The sequence below is a fragment of the Diplotaxodon limnothrissa genome, linkage group LG4 (assembly GCF_057381915.1).
Source record: "Diplotaxodon limnothrissa isolate DT_005_m linkage group LG4, D_limnothrissa_male_GT1.1, whole genome shotgun sequence".
In the NCBI taxonomy this organism is placed as follows: domain Eukaryota; kingdom Metazoa; phylum Chordata; class Actinopteri; order Cichliformes; family Cichlidae; genus Diplotaxodon; species Diplotaxodon limnothrissa.
The window spans coordinates 929,278-952,213 of record NC_140599.1 but is presented as its reverse complement, the minus strand read 5'-3'; the positions used below and the strand labels follow the sequence as shown (position 1 = coordinate 952,213).

The following is a 22,936-nucleotide window of genomic DNA, read 5'->3' as shown; positions in this document are numbered from 1 at the left end:
TCCATTTAAAGCTCTAATATAAAATAGAAATCATACATCTCATGAAGCACATACTTTTGGTGTAATTCATCTGCAGTCAATTAGATTTTGTTTCATTGGTCTATAAACCCTTCTTATGGACTTATTAGAGGTCTTATAGGTCTTATAGGTATTCTTTAGTCCACTGGCCTTGGTTCATGGCCCAAACAATCCCCCTTTCTGACATCTTAGCAATTCACCGTGTCAGACCTACATGTTGCAGTCTTCTCTGTATAACTGAAGCAAAGACTTGCACCCTTTAACTACTATTGAGCTGCAATCTCCAGCTATCACACCTGCTGTTGACTCTCACAAACCTGTATTCTGATTCTGTTGTTGCTTTGGGTCTGCCAGACCACTTCCTGTGTGAGTTTCCCCAGTTTCTGAGTGCGTATTGGTGGAGACTGTACTCACTGACACTTTGATTTTCAGTAAACACACTTAGAATTCTAACAAAATGTTTCAGCTTTAATTTGGTAAATAAATGTTGTCTTCAACGTTATGTCCTACACAAAGAAGTTCACTGCTGTTAAAGGGTCTATGTACTGAGAGAAGTATGTCATCTGGGGAAGAAGGATTTCTTTTCTAGTGTTGCATGCTTTGTTGTGTTTTAATGTTGAGTGTATTTTAGTGTTGCGTGCTTTTATTGTATTAATTGGATCTTCTTTCAGAGAGACTCCGCCCCCTGCTTTCCCTAATTAGACACACCTGGAGGGCACAGGGGACAGAAATCAATCAGGCCTCCCTTGTTGGCAGCAGCCAATAGGAGGGCCTGGCAGGTCAGAGAAGAGAGGTGTGGCCGGACGCAGAGGAGAAGGAGAGAGCCATGGAGGAGCGTGGCGGGAGGTGCAGCCACAGGAGGTGACTGTGCGAAAGGACGCAGCCGTAGGCAGCACGAGCCGTGGAACAGTAACTGGCGGCAGGGTGGGGCCGCAGTCGCAGGAGAAGGAGAGAGGGCCTTCGGTTCATCAATGGCAGACTTTGTCCAAGTGGCAGCAAGACGCCAGCTAAAACGCTTTAGGCACAGAGCAGCGGCAGGCGGGGTTTAGAGCTCTGCACTTGTGGGGTAAGTCCCATTGTAAAAATGTATAGAGACATCCCTGGTACATTAGGATGGGTGCTCCTGCTTCACTGTGTTTAGCGGAAGCAGAGCGGAGTGGCGGAGGACACTACTGGAGGACGCTGACGGCCTGGCCCCATTGGTGGAGTTCAGTGGACTGAGACTGATTGGGACCTGTAACAGCGGATATGTAAAGCTAATTCATATACACGTAATATAATGCTTGTTCTTTTATTTTGGTAACTTCCCGTGTAACCGGAAGTGAATGATGTAACGGTAACCAACTTGATGTACAAAAAATGGCCTGCATTTTTTGTATAGCGCTTTTCTAGTCCATAGGACCCCAAAGCGCTTTACACTACATTCAGTCATTCACCCATTCACACACACATTCACACACTGGCGATGGCAAGCTACATTGTAGCCACAGCTGCCCTGGGGCGCACTGACAGAGGCGAGGCTGCCGGACACTGGCGCCACCGGGCCCTCTGACCACCACCAGTAGGCAAACATGGGGTTAGTATCTTGCCCAAGGATATTTGACATGCAGCTAGGAGGCAGCCTGGGATCGAACCACCGACCTTCTGATTAGTGGCTGACCTGCTCTGCCACCTGAGCTACAGCCACCCCAAAAAAGACGGAAGAAAACGGAAAACTAATGCTAACGGAGAAAAGGGAGAGAAAAACATGGTTAAATTGTACAAAAACGAATGGTTCTAGCTACAGTCGACAGGGGAACAAGGTTTGTAATGTACATGATTTAATTTGAGCAATCTGAAATGCATAATATGTATTATATAGTTTAATAGAAAACGGTTAGACCAGCGTAATGGCGGTTAAAATGGTGTTACATAAATAACATGGTAATTGTTTTATTTGTTTGTCTAGCTCTTACGTTGGTTCGTTGTCTGATACACGGCAAGGAATAATAAAGGTCATTCAACAACCATCAGTTCTGGCCTTCTCAGTTCGACTGGATGCTACAGGACTCTTAGGGGGGCTTCAGCTCCCAGACTGCAGATCTTTATTGTCTTTAGTTTTATGTTCTTTTAATGATTCTTTCCAACTCCGCCATTGCCTGGTGTCAAGTCCAGGATGAGAAAGGAGGAGGGTTGGGCGTGGGTCTAGCAACCCCATCCTCTTAAAAAAAAAAGTCATGCTACAGAAACTGCAACAACAAATACATCCCTACAACTGCCTGGACAGGTAGACTCCTCTTCAGTGGGGCCCATGACGCGTGCCAGTGAAAGCCATTGGGAAGCCAGCTCGCTGGCAAGTCTGCAAGGGCAGTTGAACCCACTATCATCCAATGTTATGCATCCACTAATGCAGCGCGTTAGTGGGTGCATCGTCATGAGTGACTTGAACGCCAAGGTGGGAGGCGACAACACAGACAGAGAACTCATCATGGGTAGACACGGCATAGGCATCTGCAACAAGAATGGAGAGCTGTTCACTGACTTCTGTTCCTTTTATGACCTATCCATGGGTGGCACCATCTACCCACACAGGAAGATCCAAAAGACCACTCCGACTTCACCAAATGGGAAGACTGACAACCAGATCGACCACTTCACCATCGACCAGAAGTGGAGACGAAGTATGCTGGACGTCAGAGCAAGGCGCGGTGCTGATGCAGCCTCAGACCATCAGTTGCTAGTGGCAACACTGAAGACCAAATTGAGATCCTTATGCAACTCTTCAGGAAGACCACCCCACAAATTATATATATAATATAAATAAAATTGAATTGAATTGAACTGAAATTCAACATACAGTTTTTGAAAGAGGGCAAGCAAGAAAAAGAGTTCAACTGTGAAGTCAGGAACAGGTTTGAAGCCCTTGGGGATCTGGTCGAAGAGACAATAGAGAACTCCTGGACAGAAATACAGAAGACCTGGAAGGCCGTTTGCACCAAAGTCCGGGGGAAGAAGGAGAAGGGGCAGAAAGAGTGGATGGCAAAAGAGACATGGGAGAAGGTAGGGAAGAGGAAGGAGGTGAGGCAGAAAATTAACAGATGTCAGGGATCAACATGAGAAAACAGACCTCAGAGCACAATATTGGGAGGTGAACCGAGAAGTGAAGAAGAGTGCCAGACGGGACAAAGGACAATTTGTGCACAGTATGACAGAAGAGGCAGAAACAGCAGCCAAGCAGAACAACATGAAGAGAGTGTCCTTGTCAGGAAAGATAGGTGGAACATTTTGAAGAGATCCTGAATCCACCACCACCGCAAACAGTTCCCGACACAGGGCCTGATGGCATCCCTCCAGAAGCTTTCAAGCCAGACGCGGCAGCAGCAGGGGAGATGCTACATCCTCTCCTAGTGAAGATATGTGAACAGGAGCAAGTGCCTGCGAACTGGAAGCATGGGTACCTGATGAAGCTCCATAAGAAAGGCGACCTATCCCAGTGCAGCAACTGGTGAGGAATTATGCTGCTGTCATTCCCCAGCAAGGTGTTGACCAGAATGATCTTGCAGAGACTGACGAAGGCACTGGACAAGAGACTGAGATCAGAGCAGGCAGGATTTAGACAAGACAGATCATGTACAGACCACATCATCAAGCAGTCTATTGAATGGCAGTCTCCCTTGTACACAATCTTTGTTGACTTTGAAAAAGCCTTCGACAGCGTTGACAGGGAGACCATGTGGAAACTGACGCAGCACTATGGAATCCCGCAGAAGCTCATCAACATCATCCAACAGCTATACGAAGACTCATCCTGCCAGATCATCCTGACTCTTGGTGGCGCTGTCACTTGGTGTTCACTCGCTCTGTGGTAGAGTATCACTTCCTGTTCCTGCTCAAACACATTGTTGTTTCTGAGTAGCTTATCTGCTTAGCAATTTAATTAAAAACTTTAAATACATTCTTTTTTCATAGTATAATCTTCACATGCTTCATCCGAAGCACAATTTCTGTGTACTCACTACCTAATTTATAGCCAAAGTATTCACTCACTGTCTCTGTACTGTTTCTGTAGCTTAGCTTAGCTCGTAGCCGACTCGTTAGCACCATGGCTACTTCACCTGTCCCTCCTGCACTTTCTTGCTCATTGTGTCAGATGTTTAGTTACTCCTCGGCCTCCTTTAGCAGTAATGATATCTGTAACAAATGTAGCATATTTGCAGCTCTGGAGGCCAGGATTACTGAATTGGAGACTCTGCTTCGCACCCTTCATTCACCCATAGCTAGCCAGGCCCCTGTAGCTGGTGCAGCCGAAGATAGCGTAGGCCCCGTTAGCTGTTCCCTGGCAGACCCCAAGCAGCAGGGGAAAGAGGGCGGCTGGGTGACAGTGAGGAGGAAGCATAGTCCTAAACAGAAGCCCCAGGTACACCACCAACCCGTTCATGTGTCTAACCGTTTTTCCCCACTCGGCGACACACCCGCCGGGGGTCAAACTCTGGTAATTGGTGATTCTGTTCTCAGACATGTGAAGCTAGAGACACCGGCAACCATAGTCAATTGTCTTCCAGGGGCCAGAGCAGGCGACATTTAAGGAAATTTAAAACTGCTGGCTAAGGGTAAACGTAAATTCAGTAAAATCATAATTCACGTCGGCAGTAATGACACCCGGTTACGCCAATCGGAGGTCACTAAAATCAATATTGAATCGATGTGTAACTTTGCCAAAACAATGTCGGACTCTGTAGTTTTCTCTGGTCCCCTCCCCAATCAGACCAGGAGTAACATGTTTAGCCGCATGTTCTCCTTAAATTGCTGGCTGTCTGAGTGGTGTCCCAGAAACGATGTGGGCTTCATAGATAATTGGCAAACCTTCTGGAGGAAACCTGGTCTTGTTAGCAGAGACGGCATCCATCCCACTTTGGATGGAGCAGCTCTCATTTCTAGAAATATGGACAAATTTATTAAACCCCCCAAAATATGACTATCCAGAGTTGGGACCAGGAAGCAGAGTTGCAGTCTTACACGCCTCTCTGCAGCTTCTCTCCTCCTGCTACCGCCCCCCAAAAACCCATCTCCACAGAGACCGTGTCAGCTTCCAAAAAGACAAAAAACAAACTAAAAACCAGCAACAAACAACTTAAACATAAACAATCACAAAGAAAGAACAATACAGTATCGAGGATGCCAGTGTTCACATTTTGGACAGAGACGACAGATGGTTTGAAAGAGGAGTGAAAGAAGCATCTATGTCCACTGTGAGTGACCATCTTTGAACAGAGGCGGGGGTTTACGACACCAACTCTCTGCCATCTATAATCCAGTTTTGAGTTCCCTTCCCAGACGCCTTAACGCCCACTCACATCCTGGGCCATCTGACCTCAGGAATTCGCATGTTAGGGTGGGGCCAGGTTTCACAATGAACACACCCGAAACCCTGGCTGATTGGGACCCACACCCAGTTTCACACCTTGGCTCAGGCGATTAGAGGATCATCAGGGGGTCCTTTTGTCTCTCTGTGGGGGGTCACTCCCACTAGGTTTATATCTGGGACTCTCCACCATTTGACCTTAGAACTGAAGAAGCTTCTCGGATGAGAGGTGAAATGTCTTCAAGTAACTTAAAGAAGTCCAGATGCTTTTCTTTGCAAGCTCCTTTGACAACAATACAGTATCCACATCAGAACCAAAGAGTAAAACAGTGAAATGTGGATTATTAAATATTAGGTCTCTCTCCTCCAAGTCTCTGTTAGTACATGAATTGATCAACAAATCGATTTACTCTGCCTTACAGAAACCTGGTTGCAGCAGGATGATTATGTTAGTTTAAATGAATCAACACCCCCGAGTCATTCTAACTACCAGAAACCTCGAAGCACAGGCCGAGGGGGAGGTGTGGCAGCAATTTTTCACACCAGCCTATTAATCAACCAAAGACCCAGACAGACTTTTAATTCATTTGAAAGCCTGATGCTTAGCCTCATCCACCCCAGCTGTAAAACTCAGAAACCAGTCTTACTTGTTATCACCTATCGTCCACCTGGGCCTTACACAGAGTTTCTGTCTGATTTCTAAGACTCAGAAATGTAAAAGAACCCACCCACCACTTTAATCACACTCTAGATCTTGTTTTAACATATGGCATAGAAACTGAACATTTAACAGTGTTTCCTGAAAACCCTCTCCTGTCTGATCATTTCCTGATAACATTTACAATAATTGATTACACAGCGGTGGAGAGTAGACTTTATCACAGTAGATGTCTTTCTGAAAGCGCTGTAACTAAGTTTAAGAATATAATCCACCCACTGTTATCATCTTCAATGCCCTGTACCAACACAGAGCAAAGCAGCTATCTGAACGCTACCCCAACAGAGGTCGATTATCTTGTTAATAATTTCACCTCCTCACTACGTACGACTCTGGATAATGTAGCTCCTTGAAAACTAAGGTCTCAAATCAGAAGTACCTGACTCCGTGGTATAATTCTCAAACACGTACCCTAAAGCAGATGACTCGTAAGCTGGAGAGGAAATGGCGTGTCACAAATTTACAGGATCATCATTTAGCCTGGAGAAATAGTTTGCTGCTTTATAAGAAAGCCCTCCGCAAAGCCAGAACATCTTACTATTCATCACTGATTGAAGAAAATAAGAACAACCCCAGGTTTCTCTTCAGCTCTGTAGCCAGGCTGACAAACGGTCAGAGCTCTGTTGAGCCAACCATCCCTTTAACATTAACTAGTAATGACTTCATGAACTTCTTCACGAATAACATTAGAGAAAAAATTACCAATAATCATCCCACAGATGTACAATGGGGCAAAAAAGTATTTAGTCAGCCACCGATTGTGCAAGTTCCCCCACCTAAAATGATGACAGAGGTCAGTAATTTGCACCAGAGGTACACTTCAACTGTGAGAGACAGAATGTGAAAAAAAAATCCATGAATCCACATGGTAGGATTTGTAAAGAATTTATTGGTAAATCAGGGTGGAAAATAAGTATTTGGTCAATAACAAAAATACAACTCAATACTTTGTAACATAACCTCTGTTGGCAATAACAGAGGTCAAACGTTTACTATAGGTCTTTACCAGGTTTGCACACACAGTAGCTGGTATTTTGGCCCATTCCTCCATGCAGATCTTCTCGAGAGCAGTGATGTTTTGGGGCTGTCGCCGAGCAACACGGACTTTCAACTCCCGCCACAGATTTTCTATGGGGTTGAGGTCTGGAGACTGGCTAGGCCACTCCAGGACTTTCAAATGCTTCTTACGGAGCCACTCCTTTGTTGCCCGGGCGGTGTGTTTTGGATCATTGTCATGTTGGAAGACCCAGCCTCGTTTCATCTTCAAAGTTCTCACTGATGGAAGGAGGTTTTGGCTCAAAATCTCACGATACATGGCCCCATTCATTCTGTCCTTAACACGGATCAGTCGTCCTGTCCCCTTGGCAGAAAAACAGCCCCATAGCATGATGTTTCCACCCCCATGCTTCACAGTAGGTATGGTGTTCTTGGGATGCAACTCAGTATTCTTCTTCCTCCAAACACGACGAGTTGAGTTTATACCAAAAAGTTCTACTTTGGTTTCATCTGACCACATGACATTCTCCCAATCCTCTGCTGTATCATCCATGTGCTCTCTGGCAAACTTCAGACGGGCCTGGACATGCGCTGGCTTCAGCAGCGGAACACGTCTGGCACTGCGGGATTTGATTCCCTGCCGTTGTAGTGTGTTACTGATGGTGACCTTTGTTACTTTGGTCCCAGCTCTCTGCAGGTCATTCACCAGGTCCCCCCGTGTGGTTCTGGGATCTTTGCTCACCGTTCTCATGATCATTTTGACCCCACGGGATGAGATCTTGCGTGGAGCCCCAGATCGAGGGAGATTATCAGTGGTCTTGTATGTCTTCCATTTTCTGATGATTGCTCCCACAGTTGATTTTTTCACACCAAGCTGCTTGCCTATTGTAGATTCACTCTTCCCAGTCTGGTGCAGGTCTACAATACTTTTCCTGGTGTCCTTCGGAAGCTCTTTGGTCTTGGCCATGGCGGAGTTTGGAGTCTGACTGTTTGAGGCTGTGGACAGGTGTCTTTTATACATATGATGAGTTCAAACAGGTGCCATTCATACAGGTAACGAGTGGGGGACAGAAAAGCTTCTTACAGAAGACGTTACAGGTCTGTGAGAGCCAGAGATTTTCCTTGTTTGAGGTGACCAAATACTTATTTTCCACCCTAATTTACGAATAAATTCTTTACAAATCCTACCATGTGGATTCATGGATTTTTTTTTTCACATTCTGTCTCTCACAGTTGAAGTGTACCTCTGGTGCAAATTACTGACCTCTGTCATCATTTTAAGTGGGGGAACTTGCACAATCGGTGGCTGACTAAATACTTTTTTGCCCCACTGTAATATTATCTACAGCTACTTTCAGTACCATTGATGTTAAGTTAGACTCTTTTTCTCCAATTGATCTTTCTGAGTTAACTTCAATAATTACTTCCTCCAAACCATCAACGTGTCTTTTAGACCCCATTCCTACAAAACTGCTCAAAGAAGTCCTGCCATTAATTAATTCTTCGATCTTAAATATGATCAACCTATCTCTAATGATCGGCTATGTACCACAGGCCTTCAAGCTGGCTGTAGTTAAACCTTTACTCAAAAAGCATCTCTAGACCCAGCAGTCTTAGCTAATCATAGGCCAATCTCCAACCTTCCTTTCATATCAAACATCCTTGAAAGAGTAGCTGTCAAACAGCTAACAGATCATCTGCAGAGGAATGGCTTATTTGAAGAGTTTCAGTCAGGTTTCAGAGCTCATCACAGCACAGAAACAGCTTTAGTGAAGGTTACAAATGATCTTCTTATGGCCTCTGACAGTGGACTCATCTCTGTGCTTGTCCTGCTAGACCTCAGTGCAGCGTTCGATACTGTCGACCATAATATCCTATTAGAGCGATTAGAACATGCTGTAGGTATTACAGGTACTGCACTGCAGTGGTTTGTATCATATCTATCTAATAGACTCCAGTTTGCGCATGTAAATGGAGAGTCCTCTTCACACACTGAGGTTAATTATGGAGTTCCACAGGGTTCAGTGCTAGGACCAATTCTGTTTACATTATACATGCTTCCCTTAGGCAGCATCATTAGAAGACATAGCATACATTTACACTGCTATGCAGATGACACCCAGCTCTATCTGTCCATGAAGCCAGATAACACACACCAATGAGTTAAACTGCAGGAATGTCTTAAAGACATAAAGACCTGGATGGCCGCTAACTTTCTGCTTCTTCATTCAGATCAAAATGAGGTTATTGGACTCGGCCCTGAAAATCTTAGAAATATGGTATCTAAGCAGATCCTTACTCTGGATGGCATTACCTTGGCCTCCAGTAACGCTGTGAGGAACCTTGGAGTCATTTTTGACCAGGACATGTCCTTCAACGCACATATTAAACAAATATGTAAGACTGCTTTCTTCCATTTGTGCAACATCTCTAAAATTAGAAATATCCTGTCTCAGAGTGACGTTGAAAAACTAGTTCATGCATTTATTACTTCCAGGCTGGACTACTGTAATTCATTATTATCAGGATGTCCTAAAAACTTCCCGAAAAGCCTTCAGCTGATCCAAAATGCTGCAGCAAGAGTCCTGACAGGGACTAGAAAGAGAGAGCAGATTTCTCCTGTATTGGCTTCCTGTTAAATCCAGAATTCAAAATCCTGCTCCTCACATACAAGGTCTTAAATAATCAGGCCCCATCTTATCTTAATGTATAAAAAATAAATAAATAAATAAATAAATAAAAAAAATAAAATGACCTTGTAGTACCATATCACCCTATTAGAGCACTTCGCTCTCGCTCTGCAGGCCTACTTGTTGTTCCTAGAGTATTTAAAAGTAGAATGGGAGGCAGAGCCTTCAGTTTTCAGGCCCCTCTTCTGTGGAACCAGCTTCCAGTTTGGATTCAGGAGACAGACACTATCTCTACTTTCAAGATTAGGCTTCAAACTTTCCTTTTTGCTAAAGCATATAGTTAGGGCTGGACCAGGTGACCCTGAATCCTCCCTTAGTTATGCTGCAATAGACGTAGGCTGCCGGGGGATTCCCATGATGCATTGAGTTTTTCCTTTCCAGTCACCTTTCTCACTCACTATGTGTTAACAGACCTCTCTGCATTGAATCATATCTGTTATTAATCTCTGTCTCTCTTCCACAGCATGTCTTTATCCTGTCTTCCTTCTCTCACCCCAACCAATCACAGCAGATGGCCCCGCCCCTCCCTGAGCCTGGTTCTGCTGGAGGTTTCTTCCTGTTAAAAGGGAGTTTTTCCTTCCCATTGTCGCCAAAGTGCTTGCTCATAGGGGGTCATATGATTGTTGGGTTTTTCTCTGTATCTATGAAGCGCCGTGAGGTGACTTTTGTTGTGATTTGGCGCTATATAAATAAAATTGAATTGAATAAAATTGAATTTAATTGATTTGAACAATGGAAAACTGACCAACTCCTTCGCAGTGAAAACTGCAATGAGGCAAGGCTCATTGCTGTCAGCAATCTTCCTGATCATCATGGACTGGATCATGAGAAGAACCACAGAGCAACACCGGTATCCAGTGGACCTTCACCAAACAGCTGGAGGACCTGGATTTTGCAGAAGGCATCAGCCTTCTGTCCCACAAGCAGCAACATGCACAGTCCAAGCTCACCCGGCTCGCTGAGGAGGCAGAAAAGACCGGCCTGAAGATCAACGTCAGAAAAACAGAGGTGATGCAGCTGAACAACCGACAAGAACATCCACTGCAGCTACTTGGTGGAAACCGACCTCTTCGTCTACCTAGGAAGCATAGTCAACAGAGATGGCGGCGCAGATGAAGACATTAGGAGCCGGATCAACAAAGCAAGGCTTGCATTCAACTCCCTGCAACCAATCTGGAACTCCAAACCCCTATCCCAGCGCAGCAAGATCCGCATCTTCAACACCAATATGAAAGCAGTCCTCCTGTATGGGTCCGAGACGTGGCAGGTGACCAACACCATTACCAGCAAGATGCAGATTTTCATCAACAAGTGCTTGCGACACAGCCTTAACATCAAATGGCCTGAGAAGATCTCGAATACAGACCTGTGGAAGAGAACCAGCCAGAACCCGGTTGGTCAAAGCATCAAGAGGAGAAAATCAGGCTGGATAGGCCACACACTCCGAAAACCATCCAACAATGTCACAAGGCAAGCACTGAACTGGAACCCACAAGGAAAAAGGAAAGTGGGGAGACCCAAACAGACATGGAGAAGATCTGTCGAGAGCGAAGTGACGGCCGCCGGAATGACGTGGACCCAGCTGAAGAGAACAGCCCAGAACAGAGTCTGTTGGCGTGGTGATGTTGCGGACCTATGCTCCACCAGGAGTCTACAGGAAAATTGATTGATCGAATGATTCCGGATACATTTTTATGCTGTAAATAAAGTATATATTTTACCAGATTTTACATTTCTTTCTGTTCCCGTGATCATCCCCTGCTGCTGTTGCCGTTTTAGAAGGGGTTCCCTTCTAACTCAATTCAATTCAATTCAATTTTATTTATATAGCGCCAAATCACAACATAAGTCGCCTCAAGGCTTACTAACTAACTTACACAAGTGACAAGTACATGACCTAATTATAATAATACACTTCACAGCACCCAAACATTTGTGCGTGTACAACATTTTTAGAGGAAGATTATTAAACCTGTAACCCCATAATTAACCCTTTGGGTTTGTTCAAAATCACCACACTTTCAGCTTGTTCGTGGCCAAAAGTGACCACCAATTGATTAGGTCTGTAATTTTTATTATTTTTATGGGGTTTTTTGCCATTTTTTCTGCATAAAGGTTTTAACTAACTTCAGGTCTTTTCATAAATGTAAAATAGTTATTACTGTTTTAAAATTTTAACCCTTTAAACATCAGTTTGTTTGTCCACTCTGCTAGGTGAAAGACACTGCGCTAGAGCTGTTGGTGGCTGTAGCTCAGGTGGTAGAGCAGATCTACTGATTGGAAGGTTGGTGGTTCGATTCCTGGCTTCCCCTAGACTGCATGACAAATATCCTTGGGCAAGATACTAACCCTAAATTGCTTTTCGATGCCTCCATCGGAGTATGAATCTGTGTGAATGTTAGTTAGAAAGCACTTAGAAAATGTGCTTAAAGAAAGAAGCACATTCCTCTGTTGCTTTGGCATGTGGGATATTGCCATGGTAGTTTTGGTGAAGCCAAAGACAGACAACAAAATCTTCCTCTGTTGCAACTGGAGGAGCTGGGGGGGAAGCTCTGGGTTGTTTCCCCTGTGCATGTTTTCATCTGAGGAGTTCCTCTGCCAAGGTGCCCGAAGGAAAGACGTTGTCCTCGGAGCTCCTCCGTCAGTTGGAGTCTGAACCCCTTTCCCTTTTTAACTTCCTGAGAACTTCCAGTGTTGTCATCCAACATGCTATGCATTGCTTTATTCTGGTTTAGGCTCACATCTTCACTTCATCTATAATCCTCCAATCCTCACACCTTGGCTTCACGTGCAGCTTTGTAAGGGTGCACAGCAGCTAAAAGATCTCCTTTGTTATAAAAAAGTCAAAAGTAGATCTCAGGCTGCTAATGCAGGAAACTGCATACAGGCTGAGCCCTGGTTTGATACCAGTGGGTACTGGATTGTAGAGCAGTCTCTCTTCAGTGGTGGGACCCACATGGTTTTCCTTTCATGAGGGATCCACTCAGTCACCGGCTCCTCGGTTTCAGAAAATGCTCCTATGTTCTTTTCCATCAGCTGCTCGGCCTCCACCTCCATGCCCCCCAACCCCAATCTTCCCCCAAAGAAGAGGATTCAGGCACTGGCTAGTACTCTTCATCAGTGGTGATGCAGTCAGCCTCTTTGGAGATTGGCCCCTCATCTTCTGGAGAGGAAGTTTCTTCATCTTGGGCAGATGACTTTTCTTCAAGGGCAGAGGACTGCTGCTGTACTTGCTCTCTGACCAGATCATACAGACAGTGCTTGAAGCAGTGATGACCTTCTTGCCATATAGCCAGAATAAATGATCTGGAAGCTGTTAGGCTTACTTACAGCAGTAGCTCTGTCTGCACCTGCAGAAACTCCAGGACACGTTTACAGTGTTTGTTGTTGTTTGTGCTGCAGCTGCAGCTGCAGGTTTGAACTCTGCAAAATGTCCTGTGATTGGGTTTGTTTTTGTTTCTAGAGTTAATATTTTGGGTATGGTATCTTTTGATGAAAAATACAAGAGTAAAAGTGCTTTTAACATGTGCTTCAAAGCTGAGTTTGACTGGGAAACTCAAAGCTCAACAGCCTGCATCCACAGAAACTCACTGCAGCCTATGTAATGTTTGATGCATCATTATTTATTCCAGTCTATCTTGCAAATACATGTTTGTGCTGCAATGTCATGCACAAACACAAACTATTAGATCCTTAAGATCAAACCTGTGTCAAAATTGTGTCATTATTTTGGTCCATTGGAGTGAGGTAGGCCATCAAAGGCCGCTACTAGAAACTCAGAATATTACATGAAATTGCTTGTTTGGCCAAAAATGGGTAAATGATGTAATTTGGTAAAAAACATTAAAAACTACAATTTTCATGTGTTGACTTCAGAATGAAAGCAATTCTACCTAAATCGCACGATATAGTACTGTCAATAACAAGGAATCAAAAAAGGTGGTTATAATGGATTTCAATTGGCCAAAAATGGCCACGATAGAGTCAAGAGGAACAATTTGGTGTATAGTGAATATTATTGATCTTATTAAGGAGCTGATGTTGAAAATTAAAAAAATATAGACCTTTGGGAAGTTTCATTCCATTTGCATTAACAGAGCGAAAATGGTTGAAAAAAGAAAAGTGAACAAATAGCCAGGATAGAGCCCAGAGGGTTAAAGCTAAAACAATGAATATCTTTTTAATTGGGAAAAAAAATAACAACATTATGGAATAAAAATAACAAAAATAAAACTCATTAACTAAAAACACAAAAACGGGATAGAAATATTATACATATCAAATATTTATGAAAGGCTATCAAGGATGATCATTTTATAAGAAGATATTTTAAAAATGATCTAATTTCAATGGGCAGACTTTTCCACTTTTGTTTGCTAACCTTGAAATAAAGAGCAAAGCAAATGCTTAGGCACACGAGGGGTTAGGCATTAATAATTAACTGATGTACTTCTGAGCCAGCCTCTTTAATACTTTGAAAATGGGAACGTTTTGAAAGTCATAATGGATTTTAACAGATTAAATCTTTCCATTACAGATATGGTACCTGTGATTCGTCCGCTGTGCTCAGTCAGCTCATGGATCTTGACCCAGTCTTTGCCATTCTTTTCATAGATGTTCACCGCATTGTTGTTAGGACTCACAGCAATCTCTGGAAGCAAATATGTCATCACTTTGTTTCAGTAGTCAAACAATAATGAAGAAATATGAACCACAGAAAGGCATTTATGTAAGAAACATCTAAGAGAGATATAAAGAGATATATATAAATTCCTCTCTCTTGCTTCACATACATACATTGTCATATATATATATATATATATATATATATATATATATATATATATATATATATATATATATATACACATATATATATACTTTTTTTTTTATTTTATTCCCTCTCGCCCCTGCGGGCGGTTTATCCTTCAAGCTCGGGTCCTCTACCAGAGGCCTGGGAGCTTGAGGGTCCCGCACAGTATCTTAGCTGTTCCTAGGACTGCGCTCTTCTGGACAGAGATCTCCGATGTTGTTCCTGGGATCTGCTGGAGCCACTCGCTTGGGAGTCACTGCACTGAGTGCTCCGATTACCCTGGGACCACTGTTACCTTCACCCTCCACATGTTCTCCAGGCCTTGGGACCTCTCCAGCTTCTCGTGTTCCTTCTTCCTGTGCTCTTCCATGTGCTGGATTGTCTCTGGGGCATCTTTACACAGCCTGCACCTGGGGTCTTGCCTGGTGTGATAGACCCCAGCCTCTATGGATCTTGTGCTCAGAGCTTGTTCTTGTGCTGCCATGATTAGTGCCTCTGTGCTGTCTTTCAGTCCAGCTTTGTCCAGCCACTGGTAGGATTTCTGGATATCAGCCACCTCCTCTATCTGCCGGTGGTACATACCGTGCAGGGGCCTGTCCTTCCATGATGGTTCCTCGTCTCCCTCCTCTTTCTTGGGTTTCTGCTGCCTGAGGTATTCACTGAGCACTCGGTCAGTTGGGGCCATCTTCCCAATGTATTCTTGGATGTTCGTTGTCTCATCCTGGACTGTGGTGCTGACACTCACCAGTCCCCGGCCCCCTTCCTTCTGTTTAGCGTACAGCCTCAGGGTGATGGACTTGGGGTGAAACCCTCCATGCATGGTCAGGAGCTTCCTGGTCTTGATGTCAGTGGCTTCTGTCTCCCCCTTTGGCCAGCCTATTACCCCAGCAGGCTACCCGATCACGGGCAGGGCGTAGGTGTTGATAGCCTGGATCTTGTACTTGCCGTTCAGCTGACTCTTCAGGACTTGCCTGACCCTCTGCAGGTACTTGATCGTTGTATAACATGCCTCATTCACCTGTTCACACCCATTCATACAAGCAATTTCTTCTACACCCAAGTGCTTTCTATATAACATTAAAAAAAAGGTAGTGAAGTGCAATGTTATTCAAAGGCCCAGATCACCTCCAGGTGTATACATACATGTATGCATTAAAGCTCTCTGAGTCAATTTCCTGTACTGATAATAAGATTGCCAACGTTTCTCTGAACCACATTAATGCAATCCATATATGTGCATTTATGTGTGAGCTACTCTATATATGGAAATGGAGCATGACTATTTTTTCTGGTATTTCACCTACGGGTCCTATCTTTGTTCCAGGTATGGCAGGACAGCGGCTCCAGTCCAAAACTGTACAGCGACATGTCTGAACAGAGGCAAGACAGACTGCTGGAATGCTGCTGCTGTCACAGTTGTTGTAAAGATGGGCTGCTGCATGTTCCAGGATGAAAGGGAGAGAAAAAACAGGGTACACTTTGTTTGAGAAACAGTTTTCTTAAATAAAGCAGAAATGGTTCGTTGTTTATACTTTTCTCTGTTTGAGGGTTTTATTAGAAATCAGGTTTCAAGAAGGGACTCTGGAATAGCTTTAGTGTAATTAATAGTTAGTTGAATGAATAACGACTGGGAGATAACAACTTTATCAGATCTAATGCAGACAAATCTGGAGGTGAACGACAGACTTGTCAGCGTTTGTTTCTGAATACACAACAACAGACTACACTGAAAAAGTTTTAAGCCCAATAACATATCACCTAAATTCCAGCTTCTACTTTTGTTCTGTTTAAACAATCTGAAACTTAACAAGTTGCTCAGATTTGATACAAAATAATTAGGGCTGATATTATTACTTACCCTGTGTCTGTGTGGTCAGGTAGTAGAAGAGCGTTCAGAGTTGTACTCATGAGACTGTCTGCACGACAGGAGCTGTGCACTGTGTCCTGGTGAAGAATATGACTGTGTTATTGTTGAAGGGAGTGAAAGAACAGTAGGTGTGTCTACTGATAGCTGTTGAGCAAGCTTGCCTGCTCAGAAGTTTGCTGGGAGCAAATGTCTCCAATTCGCTCTCAGCACAGGCTGGTGATCAGCAGTTTGACTAAATGCTTCATACAAAAACATCTACTTCATTCATTCTTTGGGACTTACTTTGATTTTTGGGGGATGAAACTGAATGAAAACTTTCAATGTTATTTTTATATCCTGCCATTATTATAAATCTGACCACGAGTAAAGCTATTTTAAATCCATATGTCCAAATATGAATAATGGGGATCATTTACGTACACATTCATCGATTTCAGCTTTAAAAGCTCCCCTCAGCTCTTAGATCATAACCTTGTGTTTTGGCTGCAGGTCCAGGTCCATATGGGACAGCTTGTGGGTCTGGATCCAGACCGCAGTCCGCCTGTTAGTGACCTCTGGTGTATCAAATAACTGTAACTTTTTATCCCCTGTTTTGTTTGGACTTTTGATTAAGGTAAATATGTTTAACAAATAAATGAGCTAAAGTGTAAACCTCTTTGTTAGGTCCTTTGTGGTCTTTACATGTAATGCTTTATTGAGCACTTCTAAATTTGTTTATATAGTACAGAATGAATGGATGAATTACAAATATGTGCATTGACCCTCTGGGGTCCAGGGTTTCATTGACTGTTTTTCACTACTTTATATTTCACCCGATTTATCCGACTCCTGAATTAGATTCATCTTCAAAGTGAAAGAAAGCAAAGTGCCCCAGAGTCATACTTCAATGAACATACCTAAGTGGGCATGCAACCCGGAGACTGGAGCAGCCGGGGATTGGATCTCCAACCTCCTGATTAGTAGATGACTTACTCTAGTAAGTCGTGTTCTTCTTTTCAGCTCGGGATGGTAATTGGGCGATGTGTCATTTACCTATACCCTAACCCTATATTATCTAACCATATGTTACTCTGATGTATATCATTTGGTGCAACCATCAATTCAAATCTGATGTTGTTTGGGACTCCAAGATCAGGCAGACCATCCTCAGAAACCCACTATGACCGAATGTCCCTGACACAGATAGTGGAGTGCTTGTCCACTGTACACGGCTAAAAGCATGTTAATAGCATTTATCAGGAACTCAAAGGGACTGTGGATTACAACAATGGAGGCCAACTCCAAGCCAATCACACAAGTCACCATCAAGTATGTACCAAGGTGATGCACTGTGTCCATTGCTGCTCTGTATAGGCCCCTAAGCCAGCTCATAACTAAGACTGGGACCACATTTTCATTTTAGGTTTGACAGCATTTCTAGTAAATAATGTCAGGTGGCTTGAGCATGAATTGAGACTGCGGTGTGGGGAAGGCTTCAGATGGGACTGGTGGCAGCTCTCGGGCAGATAAACAAAGAAGGCACCCCTTAGAAGAAGTAATAACTGTTAAAGATTGTTGTAAATATATAACCGGTAGGCAGGTGTGCAATGATGCGATCACTTTGAATTGTCTTTGTGCTGGTTTTCATCTTTGTTTTGTGCAGTTGACTTCATGTTCATACTTAAATACTAAGAGAAAATGTTAGGTTTTGTATTGTTGATTGTCATTTATGCTTAGAAATATTGAACCATATATGCTTAGAGGTGTATAATCAATTGTGTAGTGATAGGACTGTGATCTTTAGCAGGCTGCAAAGGCTTGGTGTGTATTCCACACTAGAATGCACACCCACAGTCTAGGAACATCAGAGAGGTCCTATCTTCTCTTTGTTGATATATGGTATAGCAAACACACGTATATCTCTTTAAGTATAAGAGCCTTTTGTTTAGATAGATCTGCTAGACGCCTGGCACCAGCTTTGGGGAGTCTTCACAGGGTCACATCTTGACCTCACACAAATCACACCACACACAGACACACACACACACACACACACACACGCAAGGTACTCTTTGTTTGTATGTAGATGTCATATGTTAATGAACCGATGCATATTCATGTGACCTCAATAAAAGGGCAGTGTTACGGGGGAACGGACGAGAGCAACTGGGGTCAAGCGAAAGAACGGCATTTGTCCGGTCTCTCCCGTGCACGAGAAACATGAAGAACTTTGCCTACTCGTGTCTTGCTTTGCTGTGTAATTATATTGTCTTCAACGTTCCAGCGGATAGGTTCAAGCTACAAACCTATCATTAATTGGTCCTTCGATGTCGGATCCCTGGAGTCAACATTCACCGAGAACGGGCACGCTGAAAGACTGACGTCAGCCAGGAAGTTCCTGTGGATTAACTGTCTATCTTTTCTCCTCGATGAATGACGATCGGCGGGATTCGAGGCTATATTACACGCTAAGCAACGCCGAGTAAGTTGAGAGAGCGACTCTATAACCGCAGAACTGGGTTAGTGTCCCGAAAAAGAGGTTTTGAAATTTGAAAATGGGTGAGCGTCCCACAACTGGGTCAGGGTCCCGAGAGGTCCGGTGTGAGTCCGGAGTAGGCCTATTTTGTGTTGTTGTCGTTGTTGTCATCGTCGTTGTTGTTGTGTGAGTGTGTGCGGAGCAGAACACGTGGTCTGTGACACCGACTGTTGTTGTTATCATGGGTTTCTAAGCAACCAAGAGTGAGTCGGAGGGAGACAGACGTTTGTGCTGGACTTTGCTCCTGGCAGCACAAAGTATTTAAATAAAAATGTGAGAGAGCGGCGGCTCAAAAGCTGCGCGCGTTCACGCGAGCACGGTCGCGCGGGTTTCACGCGGACCTGAGCCGTGCGGTCAATCGCAGGCTTATAAATGGAAGAGATTCAAATGTTAGAAGTTTTCAGAAAACACACCAGCCTTGAAGACCGTGTGGAGAAGGCCTGCCACATCAGCAGCACTTGAGATGTGCTGTGGTGAATGGCTTTCCCCCACCCCTTGCTGACACAAAATGTTTATTCTTTAACTTGCCCTGATCGACAGCAGCCTGTGTGCCAGACCATAGATTTAATTGAGGTGGATAGTTGTTAAAAGTAATCTACATTAAGCTTGTGGTTGCTCAAATTCAGTACAATGACATATGAGGAGAAGTGATATAGGCAAATATTTAAACTAATGAAGTGCATAGAGGCACTTGACCTGTGTGAAAGACTGTCGTCTTATTATGAGCCATTGTTGAGATATACAGCACACCTGTGAAAACAACTAATATGCTGAACCCTGTATGACACATCTAAAAGTACATGATGGAGAAGCTGAATTGAATATGAAAGTGTAAGACTTTGCCACTGTGGGCAGAGCATGCGACTACTGTGTGATGTTGCGTTGCAGTCTCTTCTGGGCTGATGAGCAAGCTACACATTATCAGATCGAGAGCTGTCTGAGAACTACTCAAAGAGCGGGAAACAGAGCTATGATAACTGTGATAACTGGAATGTGCAGCGTTTCCGTGAGCAGTTTTCCTGCATCTTGACTCATGTGTGTAGAGTGTTCATAGCATCAGCATCATGTTTTTGTTATTTGTTTTGTTGGGTCGAAAATAATTAAATAAACTTGTGGTCATGCCTATGGTGTCACGGCTGCCGAGGCGAGCCGTGTGGAGTTGGAAGAAGGAGGACCCAAGATGCAGCAAACTGATGACAGAGTGATGTTTATTTACAAGGTGGTGGTGGCAAAAACAGGCAACTCAGCATGAACAATTACAAACGGAAACCTAAACTGGGAGAAACTAAAAAGCAAACCTGAGACCATACAAAAGGGGTGCGGGGCAGAGAGACGCAGAGACAGGACACCATGGAACGCAGATGAATGCAGAGACACACGGAGGAACGCAGACGAGCCGACAACGAACACAGACCGACACCCACTAAATATATACACACACACACACGGTAATCGGGTGATCGCACACAGGAGGGAAGAACAGCTGATCTGAATACACGTAATGACTGGAGGACACAAGCTGAACACAATGACACAGACACAGACCTTCAGAATGGAACAGGAAATCCAGAACACGAGCCTTCAAAGTAAAACAGGAAACACAGACTGATTTACAACACTACACGGGGACATGAACAGAGCACCAAGGACAGACACAGGTAGGGCTGACAATACACCAAACTTCAGGTTAACCCCTAAACTAATACAAATCAGAATAAACACAAAACGCTGGGTCAACGACCCAGGACCATGACATATGGATTACTATGGCACATATCACCAGCCACATGATTTATTTATGCAGATGAAAAAGTGAGTGTGAATGTGTTTGACGTCACAGTGTTTTTGTGCGCTGTGTAAAAGTAATTGCCTCAGATTGTGAGAGCGGTAATTCTGCAGGTCACCAGCTATTGTAAAGAAAAGAAAAAAAAGAGTGAAAAAGAGACAAAATTTACATTGTAGATGGAAAATAATTATAGGAAAAAGGTTTTGTGTTGATCAGCCAAGAACAACTACAATCTTATTTTCTGCTTTTAAGAAAGGATTGTTCACAAAAACACACACAGAGAGAGAGAGAGATGTGTGTTGATTAAGCAGTGATGATAATAATGAACATGTCTTAGTTTGTCACTTTCAGGTGAAAAGCAGACCTGAATCAATTCTCCACGGGCAGCAGTCGGAAGAAAATTATAGGTTGAAATCATTAGAAAAAATAGAAACACCCAGCCAGAATTTTTTTGGCTGAATTGTTTTGCAGCTTCCCGTCCTCATCCTGAACAAGCAAGCTCCAAGGAAACTAATCTCTCCCTGAAGACACCGAGTGCAGTTTCAGAAGCACGAGCATGAACATCAACAGTGGACAGGAGTCCAAGAGACAATACCAGAGTCCTGAGCAGAGAGGTCCAGCAGCGCTGTGGGCAAACGGCATCAGAAAGAGAAGAACCACCATCTAGATTGGATGGATGGAGATGGGTTTCCAGCCAGCTGCAACCTCACTGTGTGTGAAGGACTTTTGAGAAGACTGTCTGAGTTTGATATTTGCCATGTTTGGAGCGAGATGGCAATAAAAGAGACAGTGGGACAAAGCTGAAGGAGAACTGCCGGCTATTGGACTGTTGAAGTGGGAGAGGACAACAGAGTGAGAGGACAACAGACAACAGAGAGGAGTGGTGAGAACACAGAGGAATGCTGTTATTTAAATGTGGGAAATCAAAATTTGGGTTAGCAAACCTGGGGAAAAGAAAACTGACTGCTTAAGTTGGAAAATTGTGAAGGAGTCTGAAACACTGCGAAAATAGAAACATATACAAAATCACACACACAAGCACAACATGCATTAACCCTACTAACACAAACACAAGAGCTTATGAAGATTAGACAACATCTTAAGCGTGTGAGTCTGTTTATCATCTTATCCAAGTCACTTAGTGTGATGCAAAGACCAGTGGACTCATAGCACATTAGTTAAGAAATGATCAAACAATAGTAGAGAAGTGTGTAGGAAAGGCAGCTTTAAGAACATGCTCTGCTGGAGATGCAGCTCCACAGACATGCATTAAATCTGCCTAATAACACAAACACCCATGCAATGAAAATCAGCTTGTTATCTTTCATCAGTGTTAAAATAGTGTCAATTTAGCAGACACTTGTTATCAAATACTGAATTTATCCAATGCAAAAAATTGATTCTCTAGGTTGCAGGACAACAATTTAAACTTTTGTGGGAAAAAAGATTCTGGTTTGACCAACCAGTGATCAGACAATAAATTTAGTTGTTGATATAGTAAATTGAGAGATGCTTCCTGCTTGATTGATGCAGCAAGTAATTTACTGTATGAGGGAAATTCTATTTTTGTGATAACATTTTGAACATGCATTTCTGTCGTCCTGTCATCCTAGTGGGTTAATAGCTGATATGCAAATTAGTTGATCGTTGATCGTTCTTAGATTAAGGAAAGGTGACTGAATTCTAGCACGAGTGAATGGGATGTGTTGGAGTTTGTTGTGTGTTAAGTGGAAACTCTAAAACACTGAGTTTCCTGTTTTGATGTGCGAGTGAATCCTGTACCTAGATACACAACTCTGAATACGTCAGAACAAACTTCTTTTGTGAAGTGCATGACAACATGTCACATGTTTTATGATGAAGGGAAATTGATTTGTCAAAAGCATTTGACACTGTTGATCATTGTATTTTAAAACTTAGACTCTTCCAGTCAGGACTCTCTGAGAGAGCAGTGGCATGGTTCTCAAACTACCTCAGTAACAGGACTCAGTGCATTAAATCTGACGGTCTATGTTCTGACTTTGTTACAGTGCACAGCGGAGTGCCACAGGGTTCTGTATTAGGTCCCCTTCTATTTATCATTTACGTAAACAATCTTAGTCTACATGTGCCAGATGCAAACTTGCACTTCTATGCTGATGATACAGTTATTTACAGCTGTGGTTCAACTCTTGTCCAAGCCATCGACTCCT

At 43.5% G+C, this 22,936-nt stretch overlaps 1 protein-coding gene across 1 annotated transcript in view; it reads right to left on the bottom strand.

The window, feature by feature from the left end:
• LOC146632966 (actin-related protein 2/3 complex subunit 1A-A) overlaps window positions 1-15,962 on the bottom strand; it is a 28,988-nt gene extending 13,026 nt beyond the window's left edge. The window contains exons 1-2 of the mRNA XM_085352887.1: window positions 15,881-15,962; window positions 14,310-14,414 (exon numbers count right to left, since the gene is read on the bottom strand). Of these exons, the coding sequence (XP_085209013.1) occupies window positions 14,310-14,414; window positions 15,881-15,944 (169 nt within the window). The 5' untranslated portion in view covers window positions 15,945-15,962. The remainder of the gene's footprint in view (window positions 1-14,309; window positions 14,415-15,880) is intronic.
• Between the last annotated feature and the right edge of the window lie 6,974 nt (window positions 15,963-22,936).